Source organism: Phaseolus vulgaris, chromosome 1 (genome assembly GCF_000499845.2).
Source record: "Phaseolus vulgaris cultivar G19833 chromosome 1, P. vulgaris v2.0, whole genome shotgun sequence".
NCBI lineage: Eukaryota > Viridiplantae > Streptophyta > Magnoliopsida > Fabales > Fabaceae > Phaseolus > Phaseolus vulgaris.
This window is the reverse complement of record NC_023759.2, coordinates 40,896,540-40,917,044: the sequence shown is the minus strand read 5'-3', so window position 1 is coordinate 40,917,044 and position 20,505 is coordinate 40,896,540. Positions and strand designations below refer to the sequence as shown.

Below are 20,505 nucleotides of genomic sequence, written 5' to 3'. Positions count from 1 at the left end.
AGATGCCTAAGCAAGTCTAGATCAAGCACATGATGTGGTTAAATGGTTTTTGAAAAGCCTTTTAAAATGATTTTAAAATTTTTAAATCAGTACACAAATAAATCTGTTTTATGGAGAAAGAATCTGTTTATTTCTTCTTTGTTAAAAGACTTTTCTAAATTTCTGTTAGGGCACCAAGGGAAAGCTCAGTTCGTTATTTCAGTTAAGCTGAGTTGGCCTGTTTGTTATACTTTAATCTGTTTTACTGTGAAAGAACAGGTTTATTCTTTGGTCTGCTGAAAGGTTTTTCACAAGTTAGTTAGGGCACCAAAGGTACAACTCAGACAGTTATTTTTGTTAGCTGAGTTGGCAGTTTTCACAAAATAAATCTGTTAAATTCAAAAATGAATTTGTTGTTTTCATAACTGCTTTTCAACTGTTTTTTGAAAAGAAGTTAGAAATTGTTTTCTATATAAAGAAAAGTCTCTCTCACATGAATTAGTGCTGAGGAATTACGCTTTTGACAGAGATCAAACAATTTCCATGTGAGAAGAAGGATTGAAAGAGTTTTTGAAAGGTTTTCCAAAGAGATTTTCAAGTGTGCTTGTTCTAGGAAACCTTTGATCTTGGTGAAGGTGCTGGTGCAGTTATGCAGCAAATTGAACTACTGGTTTTGAGTTCTTGCTTCTTCTTTTCAGGTGTAATCTTTCCTTTATTCTGTTGTGTAAAGGTGTAAGTGTTAGTCACTCCTTGATAGGGTTTCTTGGAGTGCAAGGTGTGCTGAAATAGGGTTTTTTCAGCATTGTGTGTGTTGTTCTTGTAGTGTTCAAGAACTGTTGGTTTTGTAAGTGATTGGTACTGTTTTTAGTGAATTCCACCTTGGGGTAAGGTGAGACTGGATGTAGCTCTGTATGAGTGAACCGGTATAAAAACGTGTGTACCTTGTATTCTCATCCCTGCACTCATTTCTGGTTTTTGCTTAATTCTGTCAAGAACTAAATCTGTTCTTTTGAAATTGAATCTGTTAATTCTGGGTTTAAGTGAAAACTGTTCTTCCTGATTTGTTAAAGTTTTCTGATTATAAACAAGGCTGCTGCATATAATGGTTTAAGTGTTTTGTGAACAAACTGTCCATTCATTAAAACCTGAGAAAGGATCTTTCCTCTAAAAACCTTGTGTTGAGTATTTTTGGTTGATTTCCAAGCATAGTTGTATTCTACATCCTCACAATATTAAGCTGATCTGATTTTGTTATAATTCTCTGTTGATCACAATTTTACATTGAATAAATTCAAATTGTCCCAAGACTGCTCTGAAGAATCAATCTGTTTCATGTAAAAACAATCTGTTCTTTTTGCCACTGGAATACTGAAAAATTGTGTGTTCTTGCGAAAAAAATTTAAGCTCAATTCACCCCTCCCCTCTTGAACTTAGACACTAATAGACCCAACACTATTGATATTCCATATGCAAAGATAACATGTCCTAAAAATTGTATTTATGACATCCAAGAGTCACATTTTGAAAGTTTAGCATATAAATCTTTTTCTCTCAGAATGTTCAGGCCAGTTCTAAGATGTTTTGCATGTTCTTCCCTTGTATGAGAATAGATTAAAATATCATCTTTGAACACTACCACAATCCTGATTCCATTATGTACTCTCAGTGGAAAAGGAACCACACATATAACAACACAACTTTATTTCTACTTAGTCACGTCCAATGATTGTAACATTATCACAGGTCTTTGATACTCCACTTCAATCTTTTATAGGTCAGACAAACAAGGACCTATAGAGTCACTTCCTCTTTATGTTGAACCATCACAAAACTTCTTCAAATATTATCTTAGTTATGCAGGATGCACATTAAATCATTTTTATAACTTTTATACTAGACTATGTTCTCTAACTTCTTGTTTTCAAATACAAAAAAACTTATCTTAAACCTCATAATTCCCCCTTTACTACCATAATGAAATTCTCAGTGCACTTAGTTCTTAACTCTCCATTAATTTGAATCTTTAACCATTACATCTTATACTTGAAATGTATCCTTGCTCATGGCAGTTTCACTCCATTCACTTTTGACTTAAAGTTTTGGATACCCAAATATCATGTCTACATGGAAAACATTGATGTTTCATGCAACTTGATCCACTATGCCATCACCCTCGACAATCTCGTTGATCTTTCAAAACTCCACACATAATTAAGGATGGATAAAAAATCTAATGAAGCCAAACTGTTTCGATTTTGTACTTTCTATTATTGATTTCATCTATTAAAAATCTATTTATTTAAATTTTATTTTATTTTGATTCATATTTTATAATTTTTCCGGATTAAATTTACATTTTTCTGAATAATATTTAATTTTTAAATTAAATATTATATATATATATATATATATATATATATTAGGGTCCAAATATTATGCTCAAACTTCTTTTCCCGTATTACTATTGTAAAATAATTTATATAGATTTTCGATAAAAAACAATTTTGTATATCATTATTTTATATTAATTAAATTCTATTAAATCTCTGTAAGAAAATGAATATTGACGTTATTTTTTAGTGGTAACTGATGTACGAATTAATGTTTTATTTATTTAACATTTAATATGGTTTATTTATTTATTAATTTTATTCTTTTGAAAAAACGTAACTTTGGTTTTATATTTATTGATGTTTGTCTTTTTAAAATGTTTTAAATTGCAAATAATTATTTTCTCACCTATGAATTATTTAATAATTGGTTTGACATAATTAATAATTAATGAGACATATATAGTAATTCAAATTCAGTAATGTTTTATATTTATTAAATGGTCTTTAATACGTGTATTGACTTTAAAAATATAATAAATACTTATATACTTTCATTTATTATAATTTATATGTTTAATATTTTAAATTGCTAACAAGGGGTCTTAAATCAAAATTTCGAAAATATAGTTGCAATAAATAATCAAAAGTTTTCTTTTGATGTTCCTATTAAATCTACTCAACTGAGAAAAGTATACTCCAATTCAACCAGCTTGCCAAATGTTTCCTAAAAAAGTTAAATTATGACTCATAATTTTTTTTTCTCAATCAAACATTTACACAAACATGTTAGTTGCACAGCACAACGTAAACTGCTTCAATAAAAAAATTCTTGATAAATAAGTTCAAATTTAATTAAAGTATTGTAGGTAGATATATTTTTAATGTTAAGAATTTATGTATTATGTTATTTTTAATTTTTGTATTATTATTATAATTTCATTATATGTTCTTAATATTTATATAATATTGTACTTTTTTCATATATTATCCTATTAATTTATGTTAAAATTTTAAAGAAATATAATTTTGTTTTAAAATCCAATTCAAATTTTTTGTAAAAGTATAAATTTGGATTTATATAAAAATTCAAATTGTATTTATAAAAAATATTGATTTAGATTTAAAATTTAAATTTAAATTTAAATTGTATTTGAATTGGAATTTCCAAAATTCAATTTATGACCACCTTTATTATTTATGAATGTTCCAGTTCACTCAATAATTCAAACAGTAAAAATACAGTTCTTTAATTAGATTAATTATAAAATGAGAACAAACTTTGAACCGGAGGTCATGCCAGAACCAAAATCAATAGTTCTCAAACCTACATACTTATAAAGTCTTAAATGTCATTTTAATAGAAGAATATGTGAAAATAAAATAAAAATAGATAAGAAATATAATAAAAATACAAATATTTTTGGTAAGAGAAATAAAAAATAAATAATTGAGTAAAACTAGAATAAAAATAAAGTATTTGTTTATCTTCTTATTTATTTTTATTTTTTACGTAAGATATTTACCATTTTTTTCATCTAATTATTTTCTCTATTTGTATCAAACAAATGGTTAATTCCCTTATTTTATGGATTGGACATGTTAATTTTATTTCTGGGTACTGCAGTTGTAAATTATCTGATATTTCCTCGAAAATGGGTTTTTGGTAAAAAAATAGTAATGTACACAATAATACACTCTAATAGAAATAAGAGACGCTTAAATTTATGTTATTTTTACATTTTATTTATTAAATTACAAAAAGTATAATTTTGAATTTGAAAAAAAAATCAAAATAAGTTATTATGATTAAGAAATTTAATTATTTTTATTAATTTAATATGATATATTAAAATTTCATATTCACATGCTATCAAAATTAATTAAGTTTAAGTAAAGTTATTTAAAAGATAAAAATGAAAATATAAAGTACTTAATTATAACATAAAAAAGTTGCATGACTTATTAAAAAACTAATATTAAAAAAATACTCATATAGTGGTTCTCATACTAAAAGACTAATCCCGGTTTGCTTCCATGAATCTGCTGTTCAAGAAGAAGGATGTGAGTGGATATCCATGGTTTGGATCAAGGGATGTGCAGGGAAGTGAAGGAGAGGATATACCTATGAACAGTAAATATCATCTCCCCTCAAAATGAAGAGATGTAGAGGGAAAGTCATGTCAGTATCCCTTATTTCTAAGTTTACCCTCATTTGAATGTATCACCATGCTTCATTTGAATGTATTAGTATTTTAAAAAATTTATTGTACAATGTTTAAAATATATATATATATAATATTTAAAATCAAGAAACAAATCATAATAAATTTTAAAGAAGTTTTAAGTTTGTTTATTATTTTATAAAATATTATAAATCAGTGTAAAAAAAATATAGTTAAATAAAATCTTCCATTTATATATTAGTTATTAGAGTAGATCAGGTGATACCTATTTTTGAAGTTCTAATCAGATATTTTATTAAATGTGATTGAATTTAGTTTTTTTTTAAGAAAAGAATATACTATATCTAATTAAAATTGAAAATATTACTTGGGTTGGATCATGATCATCACCAAAAGAATATACTAAACATTTTTCATTTTTTTATACTAAATATTTAATTTATTTAATAAAAAAAATCCCTAAAAACAATCCATCACTTAAAATAATTTTATTCTAACATAAATTATTCATTAGAAACTGAAAATATAATTAATATATTTTCACATATTTTTTCATAATTTATTAATAAAAACTACACTTTATTATAAATATTAGTTATTAAATAAATTTAACTAACACAAATATTTAATAAAACAAAATAATAATAATTAATTATTGAACTATATCGGATTATACTACTAATACGTTTTTATCCTTATATTTTATTATAATTTTTTATGGAATCCTTTTCTATGGTTAATTAAGTTATATTTTTGTTACTATTGTATTTTTTAGATTGCTTTATTGTGAGGTTTTTTAATATTAAAAAATAGTAATTTTTTATTTATATAAGATGTGATTTATTTTTTAATTTTATAGTATATGTTTAATATTTAAAGAAATTATTTGAAATTCTGTTTTTATTTTTTATTTTTGTTATGTTTATATTAACATATTTCTATATATAGTTATTATGTTTATGAGTTATAATTTATTTTATTATAATTTTTTATGAAATTTTTTTATATTGTTAATTACGTTATATTTTTGTTGTTGTGGTATTTTTTATTTTTCATTTCTAGAGGGTTTTTAATATTAAAAAATAATATATTTTTATTTATATAAGATTTGATTTATTTTTCAATTTTATTACTTGAAGTTCTGTTTTTATTTAATTTCTTAAATACATATTTTTTTTCTAATTATAGTTTTTATATTATACATATTTACATTTAACATATATTTTTTTAATTATAATTTTTAAATCTACGAAATGTGTGAAAGTTTTTCATTTTTAAACAAAAACAACTCATTTTATTATTAATTTTTTTAATAAGCAAGGGTTAATCTGTAAAGTAACATTTCACACCTTTAAAAAAAAAAAAATTTCTCATAACCATCACATCACTCACAAACTTTAAACTCCCATAAACTTTCCTCACACATTCACCCTAACATACCCCAATCCAAACACCCTCACTTTCTTCACACTTTCCTCACACATCAACTCCCTCAAATCCTCACACATCCCCTCCCTAATCTAAACAGAGCCTAAAAGTCTATAGGAGGAAGTTCTCTACGGTAATTTTGTTTTTGGAAACATCGTTTTAGAAGTTATAATGACTTTTTGGCAAAAAAAATTAAACTTGTTTCACATACTTATTATGTTTATATAAATTTAGTTATAAAAAACATAAGTAAATTGCTAATTTAGTCACTGAAATTTAAGTTAAATTAGTCTTTGAAATAAATAAAAAATATTAAAATAGTTCCTAAAAATATAATTTATCAAAATATTTCATTGAATATTATATATCATCTATAAATATCATTAAAATATAATATATATATATATATATAATATATATAATATATATATATATATAAGTAAACATAAATATCAACTTACAAGTGAATTTTGCAAAATTAAATTATATTTAAATCACTTTGTAAAATGATATCATGTTGAATCTTTTCTATCACTGCTATTTGATGGTTAAGTACAGTTAGGCTCCTATTTGAGATGTTCTATTTGATAAAGATGTCTCCTATTTGAGATGTTCTATATAGAAGTTTGTTGAGCTTCTTGTCATTTACTATCAGAACACCAAATACTTGATTTCGTACAATAAGAATCCAATTTTAATATGAAGATGTGTTTAAAATTTTACATAATCCAGAAATATAATTAAAATATAATATATAATTTGGTATAAATATCGACTTACATATCAAATTTGAAGGGTTAAATTAGAACTAAAATAAATTTAGTCCTTAAAATTGAAATGATAAAACAGATTGACCTATACATTAAAATACAATTTCATCTTAAAATTTTAAATTTTACAACTCTTAGCTAATTTTTTTTCTACACTATTAATGTAATGTCAATATTTTCTCCACGACCATGAAATCTAAGAAATCATTTGTAACTTTTAGTTTACATTGATTAAATACTTTTATTTTACTTCTACACTTTTATCAATTAAAATATATAAAATCATTCATTAAATAAGTTATATGATATCTTATAATTTTTTATTGAATATTATTTTGCTATTAAAAGATGTAAGATGTAGAAATAGAAGTAATTTATAAATAATAAATTATAATAAATAATTGAATAAAAAAATATTAGATAGAGTTCATCATGTTTAAGTTTAACTTTTAATACTTTTGAAAAAAGTATAAAAGTACAAAGTTTAAATTGTAAGACTCCTAAATTCGTAATATTAAAATAAACAATATATAATAAACAATTCATATATGTTATGTATACTCTTAATCAATCATTATAATTCCAAAAACTAGATTAATGTGTAGTTACTAGTTACTCACTTATAATTTTTTTTATATTAATATCTAATCATAGTAGTGTATAATTGATTAATTAACTTTTATCTCGACTATTAAATGACCTTGCAAAAATCTTCTCACTAACAGTAGAAAATAGCAATTCAACTCTTTCTAATAAAGTCTTGCTGTAAAAAAAACCTCTGAACACTTAAATTCTTGACTCTAGAAAGAACAGAAAACACAACCAAGATTTTGAGCTCTAGCGGAAAACATTCAGACATAGTGTTTGCATTTGTTGGCCATTGGAAAACAAAGAAACAAACAGAATAAGGGATAAGAAATTAAAACAAAAATCCTCTTCATTCGAATAATGTCAAATTCTCAACAAATAATCTCTTCTAACCAGGCACGGATTCTTATATCCAAGTCACATGTACCCTCTAAATTATGGAGTAAAACGATTGTTTTTAAAAAAAAATGGTCTTGAAAAATGAAGATCTAATGAACATTAAAATAACTACCAGATCGGAATCCCTACATTCCAGAACAGAAAAAGGGTATGTTTTAATGGAGAAAATTTTGCTTTATAATTTATTTGGCCAATCTTGTCCTGTCCTCCACGGTGGTGATGGGAAGTGAGTATGCTATGAAGAACATTTTCAATGAATGGGGAAGCACGATCAAGGGTGTGGAGGCTTCCGAGCATAAGCCAAAACCATGACAAAATCCTTTGCTGAGGACCCAATAGTTGCTGGAATTCTCTGTGACGTGGATGCTGTATCCAGCCACAACTCAACCAAATTATATAGACGCAATGTAGGGAGCACTGGTTGTCCCATACATTTAATCTCAACCTGCAAAATCAATTAACTCGAGTGAAGCGACATAACAAAACAGCCAACTTTTACCAAAAACAAGAATCATGTACTAAAGAGTATGTAATTCAACTTCCATGGTTAAGTACAGTTAAAGTTGAGACAGATGGGAATGAATTATTGCATATATTAATGGAACTATGCAAGTGTGACGAGCTTTCAGGACAATCAAACTGTTTATGTTTTGGTATAGCAGACAACAATCAGAAAAAGACAATAAAATCTTTCAGGTCCCTGTTTATGTTTTTTGGATGTATTACAAAGGGAGAGAGTTACCTCTGTTTCACTAGTCAAGTCCAGTTTCTTCATTATGTATTTTTGGATGAATGAGACTGGTAGGCTACCATCCCTGTAGCAAACAGAAAAGACATTATAACGTTTTCTAGTTCAGATGGATTTCCACATTTCAAGAAGCTTTAGAGCAGCATAAATAGAGTGGACACAGTTTCTCAAGCATATTTTTGTCATGTATCAAATAGGTAGCTGAAACCATCTAAACTAGACACAGAAAACCCATAGAGATGGTACAAATGCATTACACAATCATTATATTATATACCCCATTCTTATTAAAAGTCTGAACTTTGATTTACCCTTTGCATGCTCTCGAGTTCACAACCAACACAGTTGATATATAATGAAAAAAATCGCAAATTTCTTCCTTGGCTATTTTTTTTGTAAATGTGATATGATATGACTACAAGGAAACATTATTCTAAAAGTGGGAAGAGAGGAGTAATCTTTTTTTTTTAAAGTTCGTACTTGGCAGAGTTTATATGAAATCTAAAGTTTAGATAGATATAAATACACGTTCTTCTAATTCCCTGGCTACAATAAGCTAAAAAGAAGTTTCTCAAAATCAACACATTAGATAAAAGGAAATTAATCTTGACAGAAAGCATATGCTAATTGCTTGATTTATTGATGAGAAAAAAAAGTATGGAAATATGACTGGATTATCATCATCCAACTCATGATAGGTCCCTGACGAACTTCCGTTTTTCATTTTTATTTTTCCAAACCATGCTAAAATAGCTTACATATTTCCTTGATCTGCGCAAATCCCACAATAGCAAATGGAGAAGAAAATAAGAGGTTAATAAAGGTGTACACGAAGAACATCTCCAATGAAATTGCTTATATGAGTTCTTTGTCAATAAAAAAAATAGTTTGACGTGGATCTCACAAATATGGGTTCTTTAAAATTGAATACTCTTTTCAATTTTCAGGAAATCAAGTTTGTAGAACCGAAATTAAGATATTATTTTGTATATAAGAAACTCATGCAAGCCATACCCACCGAAGATGATCTAAGTAAATATAATGAGTTTTGGCCTCTAGACTAACCCCTCAATTGGTAGAGTGGAAGAAGAAGGATTCAGAGGAAGAGAATTAATATTCTATATTAGGTTGAAGGAGGGAAGGAAAAAAAAATTAAAAATAGTAGGAACTACCTTATTACTATTTCTTATCTATTGTTACTGATCTCTCTTCTTATTTCCAATCAAATTACACAACTTTCTAAAGACTTTTTCTCTCTTATTTATACTCTAATTAAACAGCTAAACGTTCAATTTCATTTCTTATCTATTTATCTTTTCTCAACTTAAGTGTTCTCCATTTTCATTTTCTGTATTTCTCTCCTCACTACCAAAACCAAAAAGGACCTAGGTGAGGACAATTTCGAATGAGTGAGATCTTGAAGATATATGTATCTGAGTGATCTAAATTGCGAAAGAGTGAAATCCTCGGGTTGTGGAAGATTTCAGATGACAAAAATCTTTGTGTTTTGAGAAATAACAATTTATTCTAAAATCAACAAAATTAGAGGTTCAACAAGTACCTTCAAGATTTTTTAGCATTTATTAGAGTAAATTAAATTGACAATTCCTGCAGTTTGTTCTGGTTGGACATAACCTTCCTCTTTTTGTAACATTTACAACAACTTCTCCCACAGAAAGATGCACAGTTATGTTTTTCAAACAACTAAAGGGCGTTGGTGTAATGCTTTTCAAATAATTTAGGAGAGTTGGTATAAGGGTAGAAAAGGGAGAGATATTAGGCCAAATTTAAGAAAACTAGTATCCATGTAATGTAATTTATTCATAATATCATTCTTCTTGATAAGATTTCATGGAATGCGAGTACATTGTTATTATCCAGCCAGAAGCAATATTATGCTGTCATTGAGAATAATTTAGTATGTTGCTCAAAACTTATTATACGAAGAAAGGCTTACTCAGATAAATATTCATGAATATTTCTGTAGAGATTCACATATATAGTAGTGAGTAACATAAACTATACATTGATCCAAGCATGACATTCCTCTCATAAAAGCACGCAATAAATCAAAAACTAAAGTATCAAATAATGACAATAAAGATACAGGGAGTCCGTAAGAACTTACTTTATTCTCACATAACTTGCAGGAATTTGCGGCAAGGGTGCATCTCCTCCCCTGAAACATGAGTCTGAAATTAGTACTTAAAAATAACCAAAAAAAGGATATGTAGAACGTATATAATATCCTTATTAGGATTTGATATTATAAGTTGTTTAGTTCCGAAGATTGATATCTCACTGGTTTTCAGAAGCTACTAAGGAGAACCAGATTGGACCAGTCCTAGAGAGTCTACTACTAGTGGCAGAATCCAGCACAGCTTGGGGTGATATGCTTGATTCTCCTGAAGCAGGCTCCTTCTTCTTGCGCATTCTGCGCAGTTTATTGGGTTTTGCTGTATCTGAAGAAGCAGGATAAGGGCTAATCTTTTCATCTTCAACTTTTGCCTTACGTTTACTTTCCTTAGTTTTAGCTTTCTGCACTTGAGATTCGCTCTCATTTACTTGAGTGATTTCTAATTTAGCATCAGACCCTTGCACATGAGACTTGAAAGATTTACTCCTACTTGCCACCTCTACTAAACAATTCAAAGGCTTCCAGAGATCCAATTTTGTATCCCATGGTTCGGCACCATTCTCTGATCCTTTGTTGGGTGCGGATTGACTACCCTCACAAGGGGACATACTCTGCACCAGGAAAAAAAAATTAAGCATAAGAATGTTAGTAAACTAATGGTCCTATAATCCAGGAAATCAAATGAACCAGGATCAAGAACTCAAAAAACGGGGACAGAACAATATATAACAAGTTCAAAGATAAGAACCAGATTGTTTCTGCTACTACCTGTCCGGAATTCTGAGCAAACTTATTTGAAGTTTCAGGTGAGCTTGAACTCCCAGGATGATCTTCCAGTAACTCTTCCTCTTTCTTAATGGGCTTTTCAATGGAAAAACTAGTAGACCGCAGACCACTAGCCTTTCTTGAAGGTTTTGTTCTTCTTCCTGTCATTGTTGCCTGTGTAGATACCCTTGGAGTGTTGACCACCAAAGACGAAAGAGATCTCTCCTTTCTCCTAGCTGGTAATGGTATTGAGGTCACAACTTCAGGTGCCTTCACCTTTCTTCCCTTTAAGGGGAAAACTTTGGCCCTTACATCTTGCAAACTGTGGTCTGGCCTGGTAATCAGTAACCAAAGTTGGTAAATTGGCAAGCAACAATTCAAAAGGGAATATCAATATCATCAGCTATGTGGTTTTGTTTGATTGTATTTTTCAAAATTGCTTGAAGTGTGTTTCATTACCAAAGCCAGATATATGAAATGGTGGTGTAGGTAATTCATTCAAAAAATTCACTCTTCCTGATCTACTTCTTTTCAGATAGTTCAGATCACTCTCCTCCGTTTCCCCTTACCTAGAAAACGCATCAATACAACTATTATAAACCCTATTTGTTTATCCTAGTTCGTCACCATCCTCCTTAAGTCCCACACTATTTCGCTGTTTTTTTTATCATCAAGGTCATTTGGTAATAGGATAATACATCAATTTTGGGTAATACAACTGCAAACAATAACACCATCACTTGGAATAGAATCAAATGATATTATTTTGAAGACAAAGGAAATTATTAATAAATTTACATCTAAAAATTCTCAATCAAAACAGATGCTAAATCCTTCTTTGTTAATATCTATTATCTCAGTTCTTTTATCAATTAACTGCATAAGGACTATCCTTCTCCAATTCATCTTGCTCTGTTTCCGACTAGAAGTTCAAATGAAAAATTACTAAATGCAATCAGCAGACAAAAAAACATAATTGTTACAGATTACAATTTACTGTTTCCTTAAACACTTTACATTTATGATAATATATATTATTAAACATATGCAATGTTTGTCAGGAAAACTATTCAAAATAAAGTAATAAATTACCAGCATTACTATATGTATATCATCAACTAAATTATAGAAAGATGTCAAACTGAGGGCATTTAATTATTTCCCTGTATACTATATGCATGTATTAACCTAACAAATTCGTCATGCAGGTGGTGGATCCTTCTTATGTCAGTTTTCATAAAGTAAAAGATTGATGTAACATTATGTTGATAGCACAATAAAAGCATGAACATTTCTCATTCTTGTAGGCTGCTGCAACGGCGGTATGGTCTATGACAGCTATTTTGTTTCTTTGGTCGCAGGCCCTTATAGCAGATGTGTCACCCATCAACAACATTATTCATTTTCAAAAGAAAGGTTTCATCTTGTAAAGGTGTATCTCCATTTTAGCAGGCTTGTATTGTAGCAATAATTAGGGTGTGGGTTGCATAAAGATAAACTCTTGCTACACAGCATACCACGTTAAAGCAACACCCTCCATGCATATTCAACAAGTTAAAGTATAGCAGAGAGGCATTTCGTTTTTTTTTTTCTTTTGTAAAGGAAGAAGTACAAGAGTATACAAGGGTAACTTGGAATTCAATTAAAGGCAGGGACTAACCTCAGTTTCTCGAGTGGAACACAACCCAAATCAATGCCGCATATTGGACAACTTTCCAATTCCTCATCCATAATTTTATCATAAATGCACTTCCTGCAAACTGAATATAGTCCACAAAAAGTAAAAAAATCTACTATTTGTTTAGTTGCACAACGGAATTTGCTTAGAACTTGTACTGGTGAAGCAAAAAAAGTGCATGCAAAGATATCAAATTAAACCAGCAATTAGCTTCAAACGACACATAACAAACACCAAGAGAAAATTATTCAAAAAATGCAAGAACCAACCCCCCGTAAAAATATTCATGCTTCCACGAAAGTTAGTATAATTTTGCATGCAGTGAGATAAGGATTCAATCTTGTGTGTACAAGGAAGAGTTTTACTAAAAAAAACAGTGGTGGCTGTAGAAAAAGGTTCAAACACCTTTCCACCAAGGACATTAATGGAACAGCATAGGAATACTTAGCCAATGAAAAGCACACTGCTTCTGACCAGCATTCACGTCCCCAACGGGTATAGTTAGAGAGAGAACCCAAAAGAAAAGAAAATTAGAAAAAATAACATAAAAAACAAAACTTTTGTTGGACACGTCAAATTACGAAATACCCATATCTCTCTCCGGTTACGCAAAGTCCAGATGCTCCCGCATCGGGGCGTAGAGTGAAGGAGGAAGCGAATGAGAGAAATCGGAGAAAAAATTGACACGGATTGAAAGAGAGGAGTGCTCACACGTGTGAAGACATTCGGATATGGTTGTGGCTTCCCTGAACAACTTGTTGCAAAGTGGGCAAGTCATGCATGCTACAATCGTGTTCCTCCGCACCTTCGCCACCTGATTCGACATGCTCCTTAATTTTCTTGCACGCTCGCACGAACTACTCTCACTCGCTCACTCCCTGCATGCTATCGCCACGCCTGCACCTCCCAAATTTACGTCCATTCTATGGCAATCACCCTCTGCATTAAGAAGAAGAAGACACAGTCTGAAAAAGGGTGGAAGGGAGAACGAAGAAGCTCGTGGGAATGGATGGAGGTGTTGGTAACGGTGGGTATTGCAGCAACAGCGATCGGTGGGGAAGGAGGAAAACGGTGGGAAAAGTTGATGGGTCGGTGAGATTCGAGAGGATTTGACGTGGGTTATGGTAGATTTGGCATAGGGAGTTTGTGTTGCTTTGTGGATGATCTGAATCGAGAGGACCTCTTGTTCCGCATGAACCGAAACCCGAGTGTTTCTGTGTTTGTGTTCTGTGTTCCGAGTGTTTGTTCTCTCTTTCTATGTTTTTTTTTTTGAATTTTATTTTCTTGAAAAAATATGGACAATTCAAACAAAATATTATAAGCACATATGTTCCACACTTCAACCAACGACAGCTAGACGAAAAAATAAAGGACAGCTAGAGAAGTTGGGATATGTGATATCGTGCGCCAATGTTAGGATGCGCACCCCTCGGGTGGCGTGTCATGCGGGAGGGTTCACCATAGTGAATAGGAGTGACCGAGTAATAAGTGAGCGTGAAACCTTTGCAACATTACATTAACTTCCCATTTCTCAATCCCTTATCTCTTTCAAATCTAAAATACTATGAATTGAGCATTTTGAAAGTGTTCAATACATTGAACCTTTGTTCCTCTTTTTGTGTAATTTTGTGATGGTTCACGTATGTAACATAGAATGAGTCTCTTACAATAATGTTTGGTTAGATTTTATGGAAATATTTAATAGTATGCCCTCTATATATCTTATCAATTCCAATTTGTTAAAGATCATAAGATTGTACGAGATTGTTCTATTTAATGATCTTTTTATAATTTCATTGATTTCAATAAATTTTAATCAATAAACACTTCTGTTGTTAAAATGGATTAATATCATTTAATATAAAATTAATAAAAAATTGAATACATTTTCTAATATGCTCTTCATTGTTATTAAAGGGTCTAGTTCTGTTGGTTGAGTAAATTGCAACAATTGTTGTGAAACTCTTTACTTGCAATCAATTTTCATAAATAAAAAATATTGGTAAACTTCAATTATTATATAAAATATTATATATGCAATTTACCTAATGACTTAGACTTCTTTTAAAAAAAGAAAGTACGATAAGAGAACTTTTTAGGAGGACTTCCTTTACTAATTTGGTGAGCCTAAAATTCCAAATCAAGTGAAATTCAATAAAGTTAAAATGAACAAATAATAAAAAGGACTGAAAAAGAATCTATTTGATGATATTTTCATTTAAGATTTTAAAGAAAAAAGCTTTTTGTTCACGCACTAAAGGAGTTGTTATATGGATAAAAAAGGATAGGGTAAAAGTGAATTTATTTTATTAACTTGTATAAATTTTAAATGTTATTTGACACACAGTGCCTAATATTAGAGAGTGAAATGGTTTTAGTGAGGTGTAGCAATTTCAGGTAGAAATGTTATATACGTGGCCGAATGTCATTTGTTTCGCATTGAAGGTTAGTTAGTTAGGGGTACCTTTATCCTCATCTTCCTAATCCAGAAAAAAAAATTAGGTTGACACACACCAAACCAAACCCCAAAAGTTAAAAAATAAAATAAAATAAAAAAAATCCTGCAATTGTCTTTGTCGAAAAATGGAACATGTGATCTTTGTGTTTATCTTATTTGCCAAGGGTTCTCACTATTATACCCTTTTTGGTCATTAATCCATTTCAAATCTGAATGCGTCCAGTTCAGACTTATGAAACCCTGGCCCATGCGCAATTCAGTAATTGAGACTCGTGCACTGTGAAAAAACCATGCATCTCGAGGTTAATCCACATCAGAGGTTTAAGAGAAAGTTTTTGGAATTTGAAACACGGATTTGTATATATTAATGACAGTTACCACCAACAAAAACAACTCTTTTTTTTTTGTGTTAACCTTAATTTTCTAAAGTTAAGACATCACGTCCACACCCTGTCCATGCTTCATTGTTTGCTAATATTACATGATTACCTGGGAGAAATGCTACCAATAATAATTATACCTGTCTTCATTATTTTCTCCCACTTTTTAATACCACCATTTATTATGGGCGAAATGTATAATCATTAGATCCAAAGTGGTGGAGAAAGCCCGAAATTCACAGAAATTCAGAAATTGTCGTGGAACGATGATAAATTCATAATAATTGTATGATTGTAGTAATTGAAAGCTGCATGCGCATGATCGATGGGTGCCGTAAGAAGATGGAATTGGAGCAGAACCGATTTGACCAAATACTTTACATTAAAAACAAAAATAACCTAGTCTATAAAGAGGATAATGGTTTTTTTTTTCATTTGTACATGTGAGGAACTTTGACTATTGAAAAAAGGGACTCCATTTAAAAAATAAAGCAAATAATCTTAGTGGTTAGTAAAAAAATCAATTTGTTCATTTTATAAACAGATATATGATATGAACAGAAAGATATAAGCATAATATTCAGTGCATTCGTTTTTGCCAACAAACAGCCATTTTATCTGAACTGTATAAAATAAAATGAAAGAAGAAATACAGTATTGTTTTGAGGCAATGTGTGGAAATTGGCCACTTTTGACTTAATCTGATGTCTCCCTCCCGACATGCATCTTTAGGCTTTACATTTTTCAAGACCCAACAAGGCCTTTGCGTCGGGCATAAGATACTATGGATAAAAACAAGGATGCACAAACCATTCCCGCAAAGATCACCACCTAAAATTATAAAAATTGAATTGGAAAACAAGAATCAGGAAAACCTGTTACAACAAACGTACTTTGTGTGGCAAAAGTTGCTCAGGGGATTTGAAAACCTTTCTCTTATAGTTGCAAGTGATGTGCACATACATACCCATTTAAACACATGTTCGTGGCCTGGTACTTTCCATGTGTATGGAATGTTCATACCAAATATTGCAGCCACCAATGAATATAAGGACATACACACAGTCCCGGCACTAATGAAGAGCTCCAGCTGTCCCAAACAAGGATAGAAAATAACAGTAGTAGTTAAAGGCTTCGATCATGGCTATGGTAAAATGTTTCTAAAAATGTTTGTGAGAATATAGGCACATAAATACTTAACCTCATAAGGAGAAAACAATGGCCTTGAAAAGCTTATACCTGAATCAGCTGGTTTCGGTGATTGTCAAGCTGCATGCATGCATGTGTGACATGTTACAAAGAGTTGTTATGCTATAAAGGGTGTGTTCGAATTCAGTTCAAAAATTAAAAATTTCCCCCTGTAGTAAGAGCTTAAAATACACGAAGCAGTTGTGCCTAAAATTTACCTGTATGTTGATGTAATCTTCTGTGTCATCGATATATTCTCGCAACTGAAATGAAGGGATGGATATATCAAAATAGAAAAGTTTAGCAGCTAATTAGTGCAGATCAGAAATGAAGTAGGAAAGATTAGAAGAAAATATGCAGTTCATACTGTGGCCAACTTATTTAATGTGCCGTCAATTTGCATGAAATTGGCCTGCAAAGCAAAACACAACATTATTCAGTTTAATTAATGCCGTTCATTTAACGAACCCGAAGTATCTGTGTGGTGTGACAACATTAAAGATGAAGAGTTCTTAACCTCAAGTAACATTTCAAGCTCCTCTACACCATCCTCCCTGTGAACTGTGGTTCCACTTGCTCTGCTTGATTTGTGTATTTTGGAACCTTTATTTGGAGAACCATAAAGCCACTTTGGAGCATCAGAGCTACTTGTTGGAGATGATGAAACAGTCGACTTTCTTGATAAGTAAAGATCAGCCATGTCGTCGTCATCATCAAGTAGGTTTTCTAGTTCATCTCTAATCTACAATAAAGCCAGTAAAGTAAACGCGAACAGAAAAATATTGGTTGTAATATGATAAAGAAAGGGGAAATCAATGACAGGCAAGTTAGTTTACCTATGAAGGCCAGATACTTAATATCTTATTCATACAATATGATACATATATACAATACATATATATACGACAATTTTTTTAATACATTCGGATAGTGGACAAAAGTTTATAAAATGTTTTCTGTATATACAAAAAATACATCGAATTCCTCGTTAATTTACAATTATGATAATCACAATTTACAATTCCTTTCACAACATGCATAGCTAAAAAAAACTCAAACAAGTTTTTCATATATGTATCATACCTTAGAAAAGGTCTAAAAATTAAATGAGGAAAGGATTAACTACTTCTTTAATCTGAAATTATCCACGAAAATATCGCAGAAATATCTTAGAAAAAATTGAAAAATTAAGAAAATTTGAATAATTTTAGAATACATGCCTTTTAGTTTTGGAGTATATAGGCTTCATAGAACACAGCATTGCCACGTTCTTATGCTAGGAGCACAATTTAATATAAAGAACTCGTAGAGAAAAGGAAAAGAGGAATTCACTTGTGAGAGGGAAAGGAATAAAACTGTGTTAATATATATCTTCAACATACCTTTTGAACACGACTTGTCAACCTCGTCATTGCACATTTCAATTTTCTCACTCTATCCAAGTTACGACTGCTAATCTGCACACAAGTGTCATTCAACCAGATTGGTGTGGAAGGGGAAGAGGAGGATAAAGTTTCAAAAATTTGTCACAACTGATAATGAAAAATCAAACTTTAAATAACAAACTACATGTTTTATGCACCAGATTTGGATATGGATATGGAGGCTATCTAAAGTTTTAGATCACAAATTAGCAACAGTATTAGGTTTTAGTCCTTAAGGATCCTGTGCTGTCTTTCTGATGATAGTTGTATATCTCATTCTCACTGCAAAACCACTGTGCTAAGGGGGAGACTGATTTAAAAAATAAAAAAGAATTTGATAACACATTATGAACAAAATTGTTGCTTAGCCTAGCCTTTAAGTAGACATGTTTTGCTGACAATACAATGGTGTGAAGATATATTTAAGCTATGTTCTTGTACCAAGGTGAAAAATCTATGAAAAGTATATATAATTCTTATGCAAAGGCTTTTTACCTTAGATGTAAGTTCGTCCAAAGCTGGATAAGCAGCAGTCTCTAACTCTCTCGTTCGTGCGTCAAGGAAACTACAAATGGCCTCAAATAAAACTTCCAAAGCCCGTATCTCAAATGGAAATTCTACGAGCCACAGTCAATTTTCCATTATCGAAACAGAAGAAAAACTAAAGAGCCCGAAACAGAACAACACTAACACTGTTTAATTATAGTAATAAATTAAATTAAAATGTCTCACAAAGCACACCATTTTCATCTCCACCCTCCCCATCTTGAACACACGCCTCTTCTTCTCCTTGGCCTTCCCCAGAAGCACTTACTTTGGGTAACCGTCGTCGAAGCTCTTCAACTATTGGCACAACGTCATCATCCGTTGGGTCTCTTAGCAACACCTGCATCGCCAAGAACAAACAACACAACCTCACAAAATTGATTCTACTTGTAAGCTCGTAAAGAACAATGACATTGAACATGAGACACATATCGTTGTAAATTAAAAACCAATGAATAGTTACAAATTTTAATGATTGAAAATTGTTTTTCTCCCAATAATTAACTACTTATTTATAGAATACAGATTTCTTTCACCAGAAGTGGATAAGACCGGTTGGTTCTCCACCTAATACTATAACTCGAATTTGAAAGTACGGATTATACAAGAACAACTTCATACGGATTGATCTACGTCTTCGACATAGGTAACTCAGAGTGAGTAAATATTAGTTGTGGATTTTTTAAAATATTACATCTAGATTCTTTGTTCATATTTTTAATTTTTGGAGCACTTTATCAGTAGCAAGCATACCTCATCTGCAGTGATAATAGCTTTAATGTGCTGCAGAAAAGAAATGAATGAGTTGGTGAAAGAAAATTAGAAAGCAGAACAAAAGAAGTGATGGAAACAAAGTGTTTGCCTCTAAATTGAGAACAATGACTTTGTCTCTGCCCAAAATGGTGGAGGGATACGATAAGAGAGGATCGAGAATCCGAAGATCCCTGGCGTGAATTTTAACCAGACGCATGATAGCATGCTTGTCTGCATCCAGCACAGTGGGTTTGCCATGGTGGTCCAGCAGAATCCAATTTCTGGAAACTGCAGTTTTCTTCTTTAGTGAAGAGGGTTGAAGTTGGAGCATAGAGGAAGAAAGAGCCATTTGGTGTGGAAGTGTTGAAGAGAGGGTGTGGAAAGGGAAGAGGATGAGAGAGTGATTCCATTTGGAAGAGTTAGGGAGCAATGAAAGATATGTTGCATGAGTTGATTTGGTGACAGGTTGTGGGGTTGTTTGTGAGTGGCAGAAGAGGGGAGGTTAAAAAAGTACCACAGTTAGGCTTAAACACAGTTGGTTTAAACATAGGAGAAATGGAACAAGATACAACGTTACAGGAAATTCTTAGTTGCAAGCTTTTCTTTCTTTCAATTTAATATTTGCATGGGTGCCCTCTCTAGATAACTTCTTCAACTGCTGTATAATGGTGATACTCAATTGAGATTAGGAGTTATATGATTACTTTTAAGTAAAAAGTTATATAGTTATTTATTTTATGGAATGTTA

At 30.7% G+C, this 20,505-nt stretch overlaps 2 protein-coding genes across 4 annotated transcripts; both read right to left on the bottom strand.

Moving 5' to 3' along the window:
• Window positions 1–7,605: 7,605 nt before the first annotated feature.
• Window positions 7,606–14,344, bottom strand: LOC137814269 (E3 ubiquitin protein ligase DRIP2-like). The gene is made up of 7 exons (XM_068616901.1): window positions 13,720–14,344; window positions 12,991–13,090; window positions 11,334–11,664; window positions 10,731–11,176; window positions 10,557–10,607; window positions 8,423–8,495; window positions 7,606–8,125 (listed from the first exon to the last, which is right to left on the bottom strand). The coding sequence occupies exons 1-7, from the start codon at window positions 13,832–13,834 to the stop codon at window positions 7,952–7,954; spliced, it is 1,290 nt and encodes a 429-aa protein (XP_068473002.1). The 5' UTR covers window positions 13,835–14,344; the 3' UTR covers window positions 7,606–7,951.
• A 2,010-nt stretch (window positions 14,345–16,354) lies between these two features.
• On the bottom strand, window positions 16,355–20,313 carry LOC137814265 (magnesium transporter MRS2-I-like). 3 transcript variants are annotated; one of them, XR_011081628.1, is made up of 11 exons: window positions 19,867–20,313; window positions 19,758–19,787; window positions 19,200–19,344; window positions 18,954–19,075; window positions 18,417–18,491; window positions 17,552–17,776; window positions 17,402–17,446; window positions 17,253–17,297; window positions 17,048–17,115; window positions 16,814–16,936; window positions 16,355–16,677 (listed from the first exon to the last, which is right to left on the bottom strand). XR_011081628.1 is itself a non-coding variant. In XM_068616890.1 (11 exons), the coding sequence occupies exons 1-11, from the start codon at window positions 20,104–20,106 to the stop codon at window positions 16,591–16,593; spliced, it is 1,167 nt and encodes a 388-aa protein (XP_068472991.1). In that variant the 5' UTR covers window positions 20,107–20,313; the 3' UTR covers window positions 16,355–16,590. The 3 variants fall into 3 exon arrangements, 2 of the variants coding, with proteins under 2 accessions (XP_068472991.1, XP_068472992.1); XM_068616890.1 differs by having other exon boundaries at window positions 17,086–17,115; XM_068616891.1 differs by lacking the exon at window positions 19,758–19,787 and having other exon boundaries at window positions 17,086–17,115; window positions 19,867–20,276.
• Between the last annotated feature and the right edge of the window lie 192 nt (window positions 20,314–20,505).

Excerpts from the sequence above, each read along its gene's own strand:
- LOC137814265 (XM_068616890.1), bottom strand. The coding sequence starts at position 20,106 with ATGGCTCTTTCTTCCTCTATGCTCCAACTTCAACCCTCTTCACTAAAG. Across the intron at positions 19,076-19,199 it reads GGAGGGTGGAGATGAAAATG|AATTTCCATTTGAGATACGG; the intron begins GTGTGCTTTGTG and ends TGTGGCTCGTAG. Across the intron at positions 17,298-17,401 it reads CATTAAATAAGTTGGCCACA|TTGCGAGAATATATCGATGA; the intron begins GTATGAACTGCA and ends CCTTCATTTCAG.
- LOC137814269 (XM_068616901.1), bottom strand. The coding sequence starts at position 13,834 with ATGTCGAATCAGGTGGCGAAGGTGCGGAGGAACACGATTGTAGCATGC. Across the intron at positions 11,665-12,990 it reads GTTCCACTCGAGAAACTGAG|GCCAGACCACAGTTTGCAAG; the intron begins GTTAGTCCCTGC and ends ACTGATTACCAG. Across the intron at positions 10,608-10,730 it reads TTAGTAGCTTCTGAAAACCA|GGGAGGAGATGCACCCTTGC; the intron begins GTGAGATATCAA and ends CTCATGTTTCAG.